Source organism: Neofelis nebulosa, chromosome 4 (assembly GCF_028018385.1).
Source record: "Neofelis nebulosa isolate mNeoNeb1 chromosome 4, mNeoNeb1.pri, whole genome shotgun sequence".
Taxonomy (NCBI): domain Eukaryota; kingdom Metazoa; phylum Chordata; class Mammalia; order Carnivora; family Felidae; genus Neofelis; species Neofelis nebulosa.
This window is the reverse complement of record NC_080785.1, coordinates 137942656-137960866: the sequence shown is the minus strand read 5'-3', so window position 1 is coordinate 137960866 and position 18211 is coordinate 137942656. Positions and strand designations below refer to the sequence as shown.

Genomic DNA, 18211 nt, shown 5'->3' with positions numbered 1-18211 from the left:
GCTATTACTTAAATAACTAACAGAAACTATAGACTCTATTGATCATCTACTGTTTATTCTTTATACCCATAGCTACAGACTACAGTCTGTGTCTTAGAGCTCTTTAGTTGTCTTTACAGAGGCTAATATCACATGGACATGAAATAAAGGTTGGACTGTGGACAGAAATAAAGGGAAACAAATGGATTGTCATTTGTGATTTGCACGAATGAGTATTTATTAGGCCACGGCTGGCAACAGTGGCCTAAAGGTACGTTCTTTACTGGTGAACACAATTCAGATTTTCCTTTTTTTAAAAGATTTTTTTAATGTTTATTTATTTTGAGGGAGAGAGAGAGAGACAGAGCATGAGCAGGGAAGGGGCACAGAGGGACAGAGGGAGACACAGAATCGGAAGCAGGCTCCAGGCTCCGAGCCATCAGCACAGAGCCCGACGCGGGCCTCGAACTCACAGACTGCGAGATCATGACCTGAGCCGAAGCTGGATGCTCAACCGACTGAGCCACCCAGGCGCCCCGATTCAGATTTTTCTTATGAAAAAACTGGATGCTTTGCCAACACGAGGCCCCTTTCCTACCTGTGAACAACCAGCTAAGTCTGAGGAGCACCTGTCCGTGGTTTCTACCACCTTCTTATACAACCCTATCATACCATACCAGTATATACATACATCAATATACACCGTGCTACGCTACCCTAATATACGGCACCCACGTCACTGTTGTACCTGTGTGCTTCTGTCTACAATTCAGTTGGCTACCCCAACACAGTCTGTGAAAAAGAAATGAATACTACCGGATGAAATCACTTTACCTAATCCCAAGACAGCTGGTTCTTAAATATGGTTATCAGTGTATACACCTAAAAACTATTACTAGTCTACGAAGACTTCTCGGCCCCCTAGCCTATACAGGTTTGATGGCAATAACGTGATGTATTAGCTTCTAGTCCTTCAGATTTGATACATCTTGGAGTCACACAAAATTTGATGTCATTCCTTATCATCAAAATCTGATTTTTAAAAATCTACTTATAAATACGCACGCCTCCTGGGCTAGATGCCGGGGGAAAAAAAAATCAACTTCATTTGAACATGTGCTACAAGGCTAGGCTGGTCACATAAGGAGAATTATCCTGAAAGGCAGGATACTCCCAGGCTGTATACTGTCTAGTTGTAGGATGGGCCTTCGGTGTCTTCCCCGTAAAACAACTAACTCGATTCTAAAAGTAATTCCTGACTTGAGGTTCTCGGTCCCTTAGAGTCTGCTATCACCATGGGGCTCCGTGTGCCCTGTCCAACATCTCAGTAGCTAACAGGAAAGGGTACAAGTTACCTACAATCTGGATGGAAATGTCCAGTTTCTTCATTTCCTCAGGAAAACCTGTTTCCCTTCATTGGCCAGCTATACCAAGCTCTGGAGGCAGGGAGATATGCCTGACTGTCAAACTGTTAAACAGACCAACCAACACAAAAAGCATCTACTGGGGTAGACCGAAGTCTTAATGGAGGATGGTGGGAGAAACTAATGCTTCAGAGGACAGTGCCCGGGAATAAACTGATTGGATACCACCAGTCTAAGCAGCCCTAGAAAGGCACTTACTCTCTACCAGGGAAAGAGTTTTCCATCTGCTTCCAGCCGAACGATTCCCTTCCAGAGGGCTCCCATTGGGCCATCCCAATAATGACAGCAAGGAGTTCTAGGACTTACTCTGGTCTGTTGCACTCACGAATGGCAGTTTTGATGCCCCCTCCACACGTTCTTGAGCAGGTTCCAAAGTGACTCCAACTTCCCCAGGATCCATCAGTCACAGGGACCTCCATTTCTTTGGGAACACAAAATCCAAACTTGCAGTGCTGTGTTTAATAAGGGGAACAGTGAGGGAGAGCTCGGTGCTGGAGTCGTGATAGGACCCACTGTCCTTTTGATTATATGGCATACTTCACCCCCCCCCCCACCTCTCCCGCCACATGCTAGTTTGAAATGCTGCCATTTCATCATCTACGTGAATAATGAAAACTGTAGGGATTTTAATCTCGTCCTTATTGATTTTAGGCCGTCTTCATTTACCACTTGCTTGAATAAAACTAACCAATGAGTGGTTGGTTCCAGGCTCTCAGGGTAACTCCAGTGGCCAGGCTCAAAGCGCTCAATTAGTCTATTTGGAAAAGTGAGGAGAGGAAGCGGGCAGACTGGCTGCAGACGGGGCCAAAGTGAGTTACTGGATTTGCAGAGCAAATGTCCATTAAGAAGGCTCAAAGATGCTGTGAGCCTGGTAAAATATGTTTTATTGCTCCCCGCAGATTTGAAAAGCCAATTTTAATTAAGTGGCAGAGAAAAAAAAAAAAGCACGTTAGAGGATTCCTATAAACTCCCTCCACCAAAGCACACAGGATGAGACTAGAGCAAAATGGACATATTCCAGAGAGCCCTAAACTTTATTGCTTTTTTTGTTACTAATGGTTTCAGCTTCTCCAGCCTGCAGCAGGAAGAAGGCCATGATGCTTAAAACAAAACCAAACAGAATAAAACTCCTCAGCAGGACAAGGGATTCGAGAAGCCCATTTCAACCCTCTGCCATTGTTGGGGTGTGAGGCCCTGACACAAAGCGAGGTCACGGAGCAGCGGACAAAGCGCTGGCTGCAGTGGCGGCAGGAGGGTGATGCCCCGCAGCTTGCTCAGATCTCTGAAGTGGAGCTGGTGGTGGCTGGCTGCCGTGATTTATCTGCAGGGAGGGCAGAGGCAGAGGCCCACCGAGGCCGGGGCCGGGGGGGGGGGGCGGGGGGGGGGAGCAGGGGGGGTGGAGCGTGCTGGGAAAATGGACGACAAATAAGATGCAGGGGAAGGTCCCAGACTGAACAGGGCGGCCACACAGAAGGCTCAGCCAACAATGACTCAAAGGGTGCACTTAGGCTTTCTCTACTTTGCAGCGCCTTCTCCCTCGTAATTATTCTCTTCGAGCATCTGAGGATGGCTCCCTTTCCCTGGGCTGTGTGGCAGAGGCTTAAAACGTTGTGCAGAGAACTCTGGGCAACTCTGGACCCGAGAAAGGCGGGCGGAGGAAGAGGGACAACGGCACTGCCCGAAATCATTTTGGATTTGTCTCCACGAGGCTCTTGAACGTTTATTGGAACGTACACACATACAAATAAAGGAGAGAGGTAGTAGCTTGGTCTAGAGCACCACCATCCAATGAGAATGTACCAGAAGCCACACACTTAAGGAAAGGTTTTTAAAACTAGAAGCCACCTTAAAGCAAGTAAAAAGAAAACTGAATTTTAATATGTTTTTACTTAGCTCAAAGTATCTGAATAGTATTACTTCTGTGTGCGATCAAGGCACAATTAGGCTTTTTGCACTCTTTTTCTCATACTTGGTCTTCAACACCTGCTGTATGTTTTCTCTTAAGCACATCTCAGGTTAGGACTGACATGTGAAGGGCTCATTAGCCATGTGCGGCTACTGGCTGCCATGCCAGACGGTGCAGGTCTTAGAAAGACAAAGCTTGGAAGGCCAATGGTCTCCTGGTGAGCGGGGCTCTACCACAAACTCACTCTGCGACCCTAGGTGAGTCCCTGACTCTGTTTCCACAGCTGAAAACGGACACCAACCTGCAAAGTTGTCGTGAGTATAACACTAGAGACAGTGTATCTAAAGCACCCAGTACCCAGCTGTGTAAGTCAGGGGACCTGACTAAATAAAGTTAGTAAGATAATGACAAACATTTATACAACTCTTAACTGTGACACATATGCTGCCTCCCCGATGGCGAGCAAATGGAAATAATTTTTGACATTAAATAGAGAAAAAAAAATTGTAAAAAGGCAAGATTAATGACATAGTTAAGTGAGGCCGAGACCCCAAGCTGCCTACCCAATATCCATTCTCTCCTATATCCTTGGTAAAAGAATCTGTATTTCCGCAGATTCTTGCACAGATCAGAGAAGTCAGCAGACTTCATTGGGTGACATGCCTGGGAAGGTCTTTCTGCCCCTTTGTCCCCTGCCCCTTGGCTTCATTCTGCCTGGAACTCCCACTTGATGGCTGGAGTCACTGCAGCCATTCTGTGATCTTGAGGAGGAAATTCATTTGCATATGAGAGCAGAACAGGAAGACGTTAGGAACCTACGTCTCTGCCTGATGATTTGTGGAGCTGCCACAACAGTTCTATAACCTGTCTAGTTCGGGACTAATTTTTTTGTATGTGTCAGAAAAAAGGGCCAATTTGCTTACATTACTATCGTTGGATGTGACCTAAACAAAATCTTAATTAATAGACAAATGGGGTCATAGCTGATGACTCTCAAATCCAGCCCTCAAGGCCAGCTGCTAAAAACAGGTTTTACAAACTCTACAAAATAATGAGAAATTCCTATACTTACAATTAAAAACTGATCTGCAAATCAAATATTCCTTACTGATGTGATCACAGATGCGCAGGAAGGGAAGGAGAAGAAGAACCTTAGAATAACAGGAGAAGTGGGGCACCTGGTTGGCTCAATCCAAAGAGCATGTGACTCTTGATCTCAGGGGTCTTGAGTTCAAATCCCACATTGGGTACAAAGCTTATTGAAAACAACAACAACAACAACAACAACAGGAATAGGAGAAGTGCCTGGAAATCAGAGCTGTTTGGCAGATATGTCCCAAGAGACTCTATTTCACCAGGCAAATTCGACAAATAATTACATAGTGGAAGAGCCATTACTTCATAACAAAGCGCTAGGCGGCTGGTGGAATCCAAGCCAAAATATAGTCAGCCTTTTTTAAAGGTATCCAGGACCATTTAAACGACAGTTTATATAAATGCATCTTTTTTGAGAGGTTGGAAGAGGTAGGTCAATTTTGTCCTAAGGAGACTTAAAACCAGAGTTTCATACCTCAGACTCACAGAAAGGGTTAACATGAAATGTTAATGGACTTAACAAGAGAATGGAGAAAATAAAGACAATTAGAGTCATTCATCAAAATAACATTGTGTCAGCAGCTCAAGACAGATCACTGCTGAGGGAGCAGGGCAGAAAGAAACAAGAGAAAGAAACAAGAAATTAACCCCACCGCAAAGGGAGTCGGAATGGGCTGGGGAAAAGGCATATGGTTTTACTGCTAATTCTAAGAAAACAAAACAAAATGGAGGAAAGAAGAACACCAAGGATTTCTACGCCAACAAATCCACCATCTTCGGTGTATGCAAAATGCATAAAGGCTCTTCAGGGAAACAAACACACACGTGCCCGCATCTTTAATAAAAGCTTCTAGACTTGGATACTTTTTCTAAAACAGAACAGCTACCTATCGTGTTCTCCACATAGTTGCTTCTCTGAGAGTGTTCTGAGCCTGCCCTCTGGAATGCCTTGAAGTCTTTTGCTCTTGCTAAACATAAGCATACATAGAAAAAGACTTCTGAAAGATCTACCAAGTTTCCCCATCCCTCAGGTATAAGATTACCCTGCAACCCCTTATCTTCTGCTTCTGTTACGAAAACAGAAGATCAGAAAAAGATACGACAAATGTCCTCCCAACTTCTTTTGTGTTTCAGGGTTGACTGGGATGCCACGATGCTACGTTGACGTTGGTAGCCCATTCGCGGCACTATCACTAAATACAATCCACGTCATCCTATTACTGAAAATTCTTTGTTACGGTTTTTCCAGCGATAACGTGCATGAGAAATGGACATAGCAGTTGGGTACGTCAGATTGACTAAGGACCACCACTGGATAGCACCCGTGAGTTTTCTGGGATCAAACAGCATCAATTTAAGCAACATAGTTAGCTGGCTCTAACGCAAGCCAACCAACCAAGGCGTCAGCTAGGTCCAATCTAGGAACCACTTGCATCAATGGTCTCTCTGGATCAATGGAAACCTGAGAACCATATTCTCACTCAAACCTGTGATCTTCCAGCCATCAACACGTTGAGATAAACGTCCTGCAAAAAGTGAAGAATTCTCTCTGGCCAAGGAGAGCCATGTCTTTTGAAGTTAACGAAAGGTGCAAAAGCTACTGTGCCCATGTCCATATATAGTTTTGGTTAGGTTGTTATTGGGGAAAGCTGTATTCTCAAGTGCTGAGGTCCTTAGCCATCAAGAAGCGACAACATGAGCTGACGGAGTCACCAAGTCAGTCAGGTATAAAATCAGCTTCATTGTAATTTTTAATTTTTTGTACTGAACTTTGTAATTTTTCAAATAACTTTCATACTTGCCAGCTCGTGTAACTTTACAACCACCCTGACACACGAGTAAAGAAGCCACCGGTCTTCCTGCTTGACCACTGGGACCAAAGGAACTCAGTGGGCCTGAGGTATGGCCACCATAGTAGACGCTTCAGACAAAGCAGGGGAGGAAAAGAGGGCAGGGAGGGGCTTGGGTGTATGGGGACACTGCCCTGATGAGCTGAGTGACCGTGGGGCAAGTCACTTCTTTTTTAAATTCCCTATCTAGAAGATCAGGGAAGGGAGAGTTCAAGTCTGTCATTTCTGAGGACCTCTTCTATGGACACATCCTGAGGGCTACTAATTCCACAAGGGAAACTAGACGCAAATGAAATGAGCCAAGAACAGAATATTAAAAGTGAGGAAAGTGGACAGTGGGAGGAAGAGAGAAGACAGGAAAAATCTGTGTAAGGATGACAAGAGACTCAGAAAATAGTCCCAGGACTGCATCATTGGTGAGTGAAAGGACACCATTTCCATAGGGATAAAATCAGGTTTAGATCTAAAACTTCTTGTAGCCAATTTTTTTGTGATGATGATGATGATGGTATCACTGATATACTAACTTTTTATTCTTGCAGTGGAAAGCAAGTGCAGAAGGTGGCATTGATCATATTCCTAGGGGTGTGGATGCATCGTTATTTCCGGGCTGTACGAGTAGCAGATTTTGTTTGGTCATTAACAGATAAGTGGGAATAAGTGCAAATTCAGAATCTGCATTTGGATATATCCCAAGCGACCTCACAGCTCCTTTCAGGGACCAACACAGGCTGGGACAATCCTGGTATCCCACTAGTGAACAAAATAAGTTCACGGTATATCTGCGTTTCTTTGATTTTAAGACCCTCCATCAATTTAAAAACAGCCTTCCATTGCCCACCCCCCACCCCACCCGCCACCTCCTGCAAAAGAGAGAAAAGAAAAAGGAACACCGTCTTGCATTAAATGTACCCATACACTGAAAAGCACATTGGGATTTGAGGGAGGCTAAAATGAGAGAAGGGGGGGTTTCAAATTGAGGCAATAATGATGGCTCTGTGTCTTGCAGCATTATTGCACTGTAATGTAAGTCTTCACAATTTTCAAATGTAAAGTTGAACCTCCTGGCCCCAAAAGGTGTTACGCATGCTAAAACACACTGCATCAACTTCTATTCTAAACGACGGCGACCAAGCTGACAGCTACAGTTTTGCCCGTTTCTGCCGCCCCGAGACAAAAGAACGGATTGGGGTGCTACTTGCCTTTCCAGGCTCACACTCTGTCCCGTCTGCCCAGGGCGTGTGCTGAGTCCGGCAGCCTTTGTGCGCTCCATCCACATTATGGCACCAGAGCCGTCTACACTGCATCTGCTCAATTCCGTTAAACAAAAATTCAGCGATTAGACGTTATGGGACCAGGCAAAGACTGCTTTCAACTAACATTTGGCCAGCGAGAGAGCGTGGGTTGGAAAGGGATTGTTTTTTTTTCCTTGCTATGATGAATGATAAAATATTCCAAAGGCTCAGAGGGCAGCCCGTGAGACACATTTCGATGTCTGGTAGGACTTCAGATGGTGTAAAGGGGGAATCTTTGCCATCATGAGTAATGCAGAGAGGAATATAATCATGGACAAATTTTACTAAAAATTTTTACTATCTCCCTGGAATCCCTGTGTTTCCCAATTCACCATGCTATCTCGGAAGTCTCTCCCTCCAAAACAGCCAAACAGACTCCCACAGGAAGGAAAGGGGGGTACCTTATGGAAGCACACTTGCACCCTGATAACCGATGGATAGCATTGGTCCAAGTGCCCACAGCACAGAGATTAAAATATCCCACACCCACCACTTGAGCTACCGCCAGAAATGATCTCAAGCCCCACACGGTCACAGGACACAGCCCTGACAAGCAGGAACCGGGGAACAGGTTTGCCTCATGAACCGCCTTCACCGAATCTAGAAGATTCTGTGTGGTAAAGGTCACCCTGACAAGTCAGGGGAGACGAAAAGAGGTAAGGAGAGAAAAGGGCTGAGCTGTGCCATCACCAGGTCTGTGACCCCGTCCTCTCTGAGCTCACTGTCCCACGTGAAAAATGAAAATGATAATGGGGATCTCTCTTTTGGGCTGCCACGACAGGGTAATGAGAATGTGTAGGTGAAGTACCACCCAGCGGCAAGCACTATTCCTACTTGATCACCAACATCACTATTATTATTGTCCTGAACAGCCAGTGGACCCTTCTCAAGTTTACCATGAGTGGCTGATGTTAGACTGAGAAGCCAGTGGGAAACTGTGAATTAAAAATGCCAGAATCAGGGCGCCTGGGTGGCTCCGTCGGTCAGGCATCCGACTCGTGGTTCCGGCTCAGGTCATGATCTCGTGGTTTCGCGAGTTCGAGCCCCGCACTGGGCTCTGCACTGGTGGCACAGGGCCTGCGTGGGATTCTCTCTGTCCCCTTCTCTCTGCACCTCCCCCACTCGGACTGTCTCTGCCTCTCTCAAAATAAGTAAGTAAAATGTAAAAGTGTTAGAAAACTGTCCAGAATCAAGGGCTGAGGGCAGAGATGGCCCCACACACTTACCATATACGGGCACACCTGAGAACCTGGTCCAAAAATCAATTCACATTGTTTATTCACGTTGTAAAGGAGGCCCGGCAGTTGGGGAGGCAGAGGGTAGCGTCTGGCTTCAGGTTCGTTAAGCAAACACTCACCGTAACCAGTGCTATGGAAAGCAGAAAAACACAGATGGTGAGAGCACTGGATGAGATGTGGCTGTCAAAGGCTCCAGATGAAAGTGAAGGCCATCCCGCCTTTTAAAGGTAGAGCGGAGAGTTTATTTTTCAAATGTGCTTTACTCTGTATATCCCAGGCTAAACTCCAGGAGCTGAAGTTCTATTTTTGGCATATACTTGTTTGTGGATCTGCTGGCTATCCATACAATATAGTCAGTAGGAAATTTGTAGTTTTCCTAGCATTTACCACATTTTGGGGCCATTACCTATTATTATTTGCTATCGTCTCCAATAGACTGCAAGTTTCTTAGGTGCTTGCACATCTTTTTCATGTGCACGTGGGGCTCTAAACATTATAGCAACAGGTCTTTAGTAATTGTTTGCTGAACAGATGAGTGAGTGAACCTACAACCATAGTAAGCAACCCTTCAGATCATCTGGTTAAAAAGAAAAAACAGCAACCCTCCGGTTCTTTGACTTTTCTGCAAACACCTCTTCTGGAAAATTCACACCTGGTGAGTTCTGATTAATAAGCCCCCTCTTCCCTGTGGCTGAAGAAATATACACCCAGTGACCTTGGACAATCACTTAACCTTTCGTACATCTGGGAGAGAACAGCAATAAATCTGTGACACAGGGATATTGTATAATGTAATTGGATCTCTGAACTGCCTGGCAGGAAGCTTAAAAAACAAAACAAGAAAAGAGAGGAAAGGAGAGAGAGAGAGAGAGAGAGAGAGACAGAGAGAGAGACAGAGACAGAGACAGAATGTTCTCAATTCAACAACATGGAGGTCTGTGTAATTTTCATCCACCTACATTACCCTCTTTGGGGTCATCTCACCACCCTCCCCCTTTCCAAGCCAAAATTACTAAGTTGCAACCACATAAATATTTGTGGCCTTCCTTCATCGTGTAATCACAATCATGGTCCCTCCCCGAAGACCTGAACAGATTTCATATCTTTACCAAGAATGAAGCAACATTTACATATTCTCTTTAAGATCCTGACCTTTTCTTTAGCTCAGTCTGTAATCTTCAAAACTCTGGCAAGGATAGAACTGCACAGATGTCACAGAGTATTTTTTTTACCTCCTCCCAGGAATGTCAACAAAAATAACAACTCAAAAGGAATGCTTGACTCTACATTTTCTTTCCCACAACGAGTTCACTGCATGGAGGCCAGACACTAGAAGCCCGTGCTTAAAAGAAAGTTTAAGTCTTACTCTAAAAACTCAGTGATATATTTTCGACTACATTTTGACCACATCCAGGGGTTGGTGTAGAAGTTCAATGTGGGAGCCATGACATGCTGGGGACTCTTCACTCCTTCCTCTTTGCACTTGTTGTTGTCATCGTGAGGCATGTTAAACCTAAGGCCAAAGAGACAAAGATGGGAACGTCAACAAACACCAAAGGATTGAGCTCTCATCATTGCTACAAGAATGCATCTAAGAGCAAAAAGTTAACTGACGTCTTCATGGTGGGTAAGAACCTACATCCTGGTGATCACAAGAAAACCTACTGGATGGTTCGAGGCAGAGTGAAGCATAAAACAGAATTCTCCCCCAATTTAATACAAAGGGCCTTTAATGTCTAAAAAAACAAAAAACAAAAAAAAACAAAAAAGGAGAGTGGGCCATGATCTGGGTCAAGTGTACTTTTTGGAATTGCAGAGGCTGTGAACGTTCTATAGTTGGTGCTAGAAAACAGTAGTTGGAATTCCTAATAAGCTGTTAAAGGCCAATTTATAGAGTCAAGAATTTGGCCAAGTTATGATAGCATCGTGAATACAAAGAGTCAGTCAAGTGTCAAAACTTGAGGCCAAAAGCTTTCTAATAAGAGGCTCACTATGGGTCTTGGCATCCCTCCTTTTGGGTCCGGCTGACGAATGATATAACCGCATAGGTATATCATTATAAAGGAATGTGAAGTTCGTGCACAATAAAACCCATTAAGGAAAGCGGCAGGCGTGGAAGCCGGAGACATGCCAATTCAATTGGCTTAACGCAGACATGGCAAATAGTTTCATGCTTCCTGCCAACGCCAATTGATTGGTACTCGCTTCCTAAAAAGTTGGGCACAAAAAGATTCTAAAACTAATCCAGGTTCTACCCGAGAAAAGGCGATGATAGAGTGTCAATGTCCTCTGGGGCTTGGGAGGGAACTCAGCAGCAGCATTAACACATACTTGCCATTCTTGGCTTTGCCAGAGAAAATGGGGCCTGGCGGGGGGGGGGGGGGGGGGGGGGCGCGTGGGGAGGGAAGGACAGGAAGCATTTCTCAATCTAGAAACATCAATTCTATGACCCACATGCCATTCACAGCTCAGGTAACAAACCCCCAGGGACTGTCCTCTCTGAATGATGCTGCAGTCACAAAATTGATGCATGTGATTAATTTTGCATTTGGGGAAGAATTTGCATCATGAGTTCATCCTGAAATAGGGAAAGCAGGGAGCTAGGCAGAAGTGTGTGGACTTGTTTCACATTCAAAGCCCAGATAAAAGCCTATAAAATCCATTTCATTCATTTTCCTTGGGTTTGGTTTTCTTCTACGTTGGAAAAAAAAAAAAAAACAAACTTGGGCTCCTCAATAATTACTGCCTGATGGAGTAAATTCCAAATGGAAATTATGAGATAGAAAACCTTTATCTAAGTTAAAATTAATAGTTCTTCAGGCTTCAGAGTCCATTTTCTGCAAAGAATGACTGTCCCAGTTGCCAGTTCCCTGATGCAAAGTCACTGTCATACCAACAAACCCAACACAAACAACACCCTCAAATCTTAGTTTTCTGTTTCCTTGTGGTGCAGAGGATCTGGTGTTTGTGGTTAAATTGCTTGATTAAGGCCCCACAGCTGATGGGGTGGGGGAGCTGGGATTGGAAAGCACTTCAGTCTGACTCTAAAACCTCTGTGTTTTGGAATACATACAAAGCATATTCTCTCCTGTTAGACAAATTGTACAAGATTTGTCAGAAATACTGCGTAAAGATCTCTGTATCTTTACAGAGTAGAGACTCAGTGACCTCCCAAATTCTTCCTACCTCAGAGCTGGTAAGAGAATGTAGGAACTATTTTTGAAGCATCCAATGATGCTCGACACACATAAGATCAATTGCTTTTTCCTCTCCAACAGGGTTTTATGTTGTCAGACAGTCATGACTGTAACAACTTAACATTTAATCTTTAAAAAGGTCATTAGAAAATTTGCTAAAAAGTACTGTAGCAAATTAAAATACATATATATATATACATATACATATGTATATATGTATGTATACATATATATGTATATATATGTATATATATATATTCGGTATATATATATATTCGGTATGTATATATATATATATATATATATATATATATATATTCATTATATTCATTTTCCTTAAAATATAAGCAAACCTGACAAAGCACCAAAACAGAAAGAATTCACTAAAGGGCTAGAGCTCTACCTTTTGTTTCGCTAATACCTCACATCATTCACCAATTACTCCATTTTTTCTTTTAAACTTCTTAACACTTCAGAGATGTGGTGCATATGTTTTAGCCCTATCCAATAGTTAGGGAAACAGTATACATTTTTCTCAAGTCAAAGAATTAGTCCAGAACTTGCGTATCTGGCTCCCAGCTCCCTAGTTCCAATGTCACAAGTTGGTACCTCAACATTAGCAACTAAACTTGAGGCAATTTAATATTGCCTATCCAGGGAAACAACACTATCCACCATGTGGGGATTATGAAGTTTAAGGGAAACCATGTCAAAAGCTCCTAGGCCAACACCAACAACAGAGATGTGTGTTGACTACAGTTAACACAGCTGAGGCTCCTCTGTAGCTGAAAGTATTCAGGTTTTGCTGATCAAAATTCTCGCTTTCCTTAAAATACAAACTTTGTAAATTGACTATCTAAATGGAGTTTGTAAGCTCTTGTGAGGAAGGAATTAACAGGAAGCTAATTATATTTCTTTAAATAGTATACGCTTCTTGACCATACATTGTGGGGAATTGTTAATCACAAAAACTCTTGCCTTTTGAATGCATTCCTATCTCTATAATTTCCCCCGTTGTGGTCTGCCTTGTTGAAACGACACCCTACTCTTCATGGCCAAACCTATACCTCCTATTTAAAGGTCTAAAGCAATTACTAGACTTTATGCAAAAGAAACAAAATCCCCAAAAGATTCTATTAAAATAAGTTTGGGAAAACAGAGTTAAACAAAACTAAGCAGTTTACTTTAATACAGGACTTGTCAGAGCCTTGACTTTATGTCACTCAGCCTTGTGACTCCAAGCAGGGCTCTACCGGGAAGAAAAAAAATGTTTTAAATCACTTGAATATAAAAATCTTTCCCCCCTTCACAGAGCATTCTCCTGGAATTATTGTTGGAGCGCTTGTACTGGGAAATGTTGGTAGGACCAGTTTTTAAACTGAGTTCCAAGAAATCCTTGAGTTTCACAAAAATATCTCAGAAACCAAAAAGACAAAGAGGAAGCAGACTAAGAAGGACTCTGGCTCACCATATCTGCTTAATTGAAAGCCATTTCTCTTTTGTGCTATAAATATTGAGCATCTGACAATATTTCCTTTGGAGAAAAGAAAACAGGCGTGCTCTTAAAATATGCTTCAAAGTTTTAAAATATAGCTATTATATGCTGAACTAAATTGGAGATGGCTTTACATATGCATCTTGCTTTCCTTCTAGAATATCACATTGTGCATACATGCCTTCAAAACTCATTTGTTGAGGGGCACCTGGGTGACTCAGTCAGTTGAACGTCCAACTTCGGCTCAGGTCATGATCTCATAGTTTGTGGGTTCAAGACCCGTGTCGGGCTCTGTGCTGACAGCTCGGAGCCTGGAGTCTGCTTTGGATTCTGTGTCTCCCTCTCTCTCTGCCCCTCCCCAACTCATGCTCTCTATCTTTCTCAAAAATAATTTTTTTTAATTAAAAAAGTTTTTAATTAAAAATTAAAAAAAATGTTGAATGAAAAAGCTTGCTTGATAGATTATTTTTCCTATAAACAAAGTTAACAATGACATGCAAACTGATACACAACTACATTAGTGACATCTTTTGAAAAAATTATTTTTAAAAGATATAGCATAAGTAACTCATCCTAGAAAGAAAACAATGCAGATCAAAAATCAGAAGAATTTCTCGTAAATTTACACTCTTTCACCCATGTTCTAACTATCCTTTGTCTCTAAAGAACAAAAAGGAAAGGCCAATTTCATAATAACCACTAAGTGACCATAGTTAGGAAATGTTTTCTTCTCTGTATCTTTGTTTAATCTCTTCCCTGAAAAAAGGGATGCCATTGTGCCTAGAGGCTAAATGTCTGAAAGACAGCCTTGTATATCTACGATCAGGAATGATCTGGATTTGCGAAAATCTCGTGAACCAGGGGAAGAGAGACCGACCCTTCCAGATAAAGATGTTACGTCACAAAAGTTTCCTAAGCTAATACACCCTCAGCTTCAGTGGATGGGCTGGAAAGGCCTCATTCCTCCAATTCCCAGTAGGAAAGGAAAATATCAGATTTTGCACAGAAAACACGCGCATTTGAACCCAAGATACACGTCAGCCATGGCTGAAGAGGGTTCACCGCATTACTCAACTTTCTAAAGTCTAAGTTGTTTCTCCCAGTTAGGTCCAAGGCTCTTCAATCCTCAAATCTCTATTAGGACTCTAAGAGTAGTTCCACTCTCTGAAGTCAAGTGAATACTCACTGATGCCAAGGAAGAAAAGGGTTAGGTCACTGTGAATTAAGTGGAAACACGGAAAGGAAACGTACACATGGCCCAGCTCGTGGGCTATTGTGAAAGCCGTGCTCAGTCCACTGTCTTCACTAATAGAACAGCTTCGGTAGGGATCACAGATGGTACCCAGTTCAGCAAGACCTATTCAAAGGGGGGAAAAAAAAAGAAGGAAAGAAGGACTGAGAATTGCTTTAAAAAGCAACTGCGGCTTGGAATAAAAACATGCAGTAGACCGTTGAAGCCATAGAGGATACACAGAGCACACTCACCTAAGGTGTCACATTTGTCATGAGCTCTGCAGATATCCTGTCTGAAAGCAAAGCAGACTTAGGGCCAGGATAATACTGAAGAGTAAATGTCAACACAAGTAAAACACTTCCCAATCCCCTAGACATTCACAACAGCACCCACCTTGCGGGGGAGGAGGTTACAAAACGCCAACAAGGCCGAGGGTTTGCAACTCACAAAAGCTTGGGAGCCAGTGACTTCCGGATTAAAAGCTACATCTAGCGGTCTCCTTCTGCCCCAGGGGTAGCCACAGAGCAAGTGAAAACCTCTCCAACTGGGACTTTCCCTCCCACAGCGGCGTGAGTGCTTCTAGTTCCTTTGGGAGCATTCCTGAGAAGGCTCTGGATGCCTTTCGTTTCAGTTCTTGTAAGAGTAAGCATTTGTGACTATATCCAAGGTGGCCAACAAGAAATACAGATAGGACAGCGCCCCTCTTGGTTGCCCTGCATGGCGCTTCAAACATTTTTGAGTTAGTAGCTGCCATTTACAAATTGGAAGATTTAAGGGGCGCCTGGGTGGCGTGGTCGGTTAAGCGTCCGACTCTTGATCTCGGCTCAGGTCACGATCTCACAGTTTGTGAGTTTGAACCCTGCATCAGGCTCTGTGCTGATGGTGCGGAGCCTGCTTGGGATTCTGTCTCTCCTTCTCTCTGGCCCTCCCCTGCTTGTGCACTCTCTCTCTCTCTCTCTCTCAAAATAAATAAACTTAAAAAAAAAATCCATATACCTCGTTACAAGAACAGCGGTGTCATGCTGGATTCCACCTGGATAGTTGGAGTGCTGCCACTGGCAAAAATTTCTTAATGTTGTCTGGGCATTAAAAGATATGGAAGGTCCTTCCTAAATGCGGAAGAGAATTATGATTGGCCCATTGTGCCGACACCATTTAGATATGCCATTTCGGATACATATACAAGAAAGAAGAAAAAAAACTTTATTACCTGTTCATTATGAATCACAACTAAGTTCACAATAACAATATTAATTAAATTTCCAATACTTGGGTCTTTATAGATAGAGGCTACCTGCAACCGAGATAAATTTTTCAAGGTTAATTGTGAACTCTGTGTAAGCAATAAGCAATACACTTCTTACGCTGGGCTCCACCTCTTGCCACGTTTTCACGTAACATATGCATTTGGTAGTTCTGAATTTGCATTCATTCAACAAACATGTATTAAAACTCTCTTTGAAAAATTCACAGACAGCAGTTTCAGATGATAATGAGACCTAACAAGTCTAAATTTCAAAGTCTTTTCCTTGGAAACTGCATTGCTACGCAACTTAAAAGTTTTCGGTGCCAAAGCACTGGATATTAATTTTCGATCACTCTTTCATCCCAGTTGAAGCCCCAGATTGCCCAATTATGGAATCTCACAGTGACCACGCGTTTGCTAATATTGCCATTCTTCATGTTTACCTCCCATTTGTGTTCCTCACAAGCTGGTAACCTGTTTTTTTTTTTTTTCCCCCAGTATTATCATTAATTATGAGAGCTAACATTCATCGAATGCCTGTTGTGTACCAGATCATTGCTGAAAACTGCACACACATTTGCATTTAGTCCCCACAGCAAAACTCTGAGCTGGGTATTATAATCTCTGTGCAACAAGTAAGGAAACTGAGGCTCAGAGAAATTAAGTAACTGTTCCAAGACTAGACAGCAGTGAGGAGCAGAGCCAGGCTCCATTTGACCCAGAGTCCGGGCTCAAAACTGAAATTCTTCTGAAAGGTCTGAACGTATAGGTTGGAAATGGACTTGACTCAGTGCGAAGCCTGATTAGGTTCTCCTTTCCTTCCTCCAAGACAGGAGAGGGCTGGGGCACATGGGATTGAGTGTGGGGAAGGGGTGAGAGGGGAGAGGAGAGGGGAGGCAGGTTGAGGTGTGGGGTGGGGAGGACAAAGGAGTGGTTCACAGCAGTGAGGGGAAAGACAAAGAGAACCAGAGGCTAGGGTGAGAGAGGAAGAAATCCTAAAGCATGGTTCCCAAACACGGCTGCTTTTCTTATTCTTTTGAGGAATTTATTAAAAGTACATTCTTGTTTATATAACTTAGGGTCAATCCATTGGAAGAAAAGCTATGTTGAGTCTTAAAATGAATGAGGGGAGATCATATGGGCTGCTAAAGAACAATTCCCAGTATTTTTAAAAGAAAAGAATAATACGTATAACACCGTATATTAATACTCCATTCTGGCTTGAAAAAAAGATACATATGCATACATATTCATCTAAGAAATACCTAGAGTTGTGTTGTCCAATATGGTAGCCATTTGCTACATGTGACCACTAAGTACTAGAAATGTGGCTCATCGAAAACGACATGTGGGGTGCCCAGGTGGCTCAGTCAGTTCAGGGTCCAACTCTTGATCTCAGCTCTGGTCATGATCTCATGGTTCCTGAGTTCGAGTCCTGCATCAGGCTCTGCGCTGACATTGCTGAGCCCACTTGGGATTCTGTCTCCCTCCTCTCTACCCTGCCCCGCTTGCAGGCACACACACACACACTCTCTCTCAAAATAAACAAACATAAAAAAATAAAATGATACGTGCTGTTGAGTGTAAAACACGTATTGAATTTTGAAGACTTAGTATGAAATAAAAGTAAAGTATTGCATTAGCAAGTTTTGAAACTATAGTATTTTGATAGAAAATAAAATACATTGTTAAAACTAATTTTACTTTTTTTTTTTCCTCACAGAGTGGCTAGAAAATTTAAAAATACATACGTGCCTTGCATTATATTTCTATTGGGCAGTGCTGGTTAGAAACATATGCAAAAAAACCTTTTAATAGTTGTCGCCTCTGGGAAGGAACCAGGGTAGGGAAGGACACTTATTTTTCATTAATAGTCTTTGGTTCTGTTGGATTTTTTTTTTTTTTTTTTTATAATGCAAACCTATTGATTTCTTGATTCAAACCAAGAGTAGGAAAATACAGAGGAGAGATTTGAGGGCCTCATCCCAGCGCTATTTCATTCGAATCTTGGGGAAGGGGACAGAGCTTGCAGCTCAAAAAGCTCCAAGGTGATTCTGATTCACAAGAAGCACTCAAAAGTCTTACGAGAGACCCGAACCCGGTTGTGCAAGTTCATATGTCACACAAAGAGCACTGGGTTTGGGACGTGGACACTCTACAGGTCACATGCAGTCTCTAAGCCCCTGATCAGCTTTACTTGACCACGGGCAAGTGACCTAAGTCCTCTGAGGCTCAGTTTCTCTGTAAAATGG

General features: G+C 43.0%; 1 protein-coding gene across 3 annotated transcripts in view; it reads right to left on the bottom strand.

Annotated features, from left to right (window-relative positions):
- Positions 1-18211, bottom strand: part of ADAMTS9 (ADAM metallopeptidase with thrombospondin type 1 motif 9) — a 163410-nt gene that overhangs the window by 117123 nt on the left and 28076 nt on the right. For 2 of the 3 annotated variants that reach the window (XM_058726271.1, XM_058726273.1), the window contains exons 5-12: positions 15924-16007; positions 15710-15822; positions 14965-15005; positions 14731-14836; positions 10154-10300; positions 8776-8917; positions 7457-7561; positions 1710-1855 (exon numbers count right to left, since the gene is read on the bottom strand). In XM_058726271.1, coding sequence (XP_058582254.1) covers positions 1710-1855; positions 7457-7561; positions 8776-8917; positions 10154-10300; positions 14731-14836; positions 14965-15005; positions 15710-15822; positions 15924-16007 — 884 coding nt within the window. The remainder of the gene's footprint in view (positions 1-1709; positions 1856-7456; positions 7562-8775; positions 8918-10153; positions 10301-14730; positions 14837-14964; positions 15006-15709; positions 15823-15923; positions 16008-18211) is intronic. The other variant, XM_058726272.1, reaches the window with a different exon arrangement.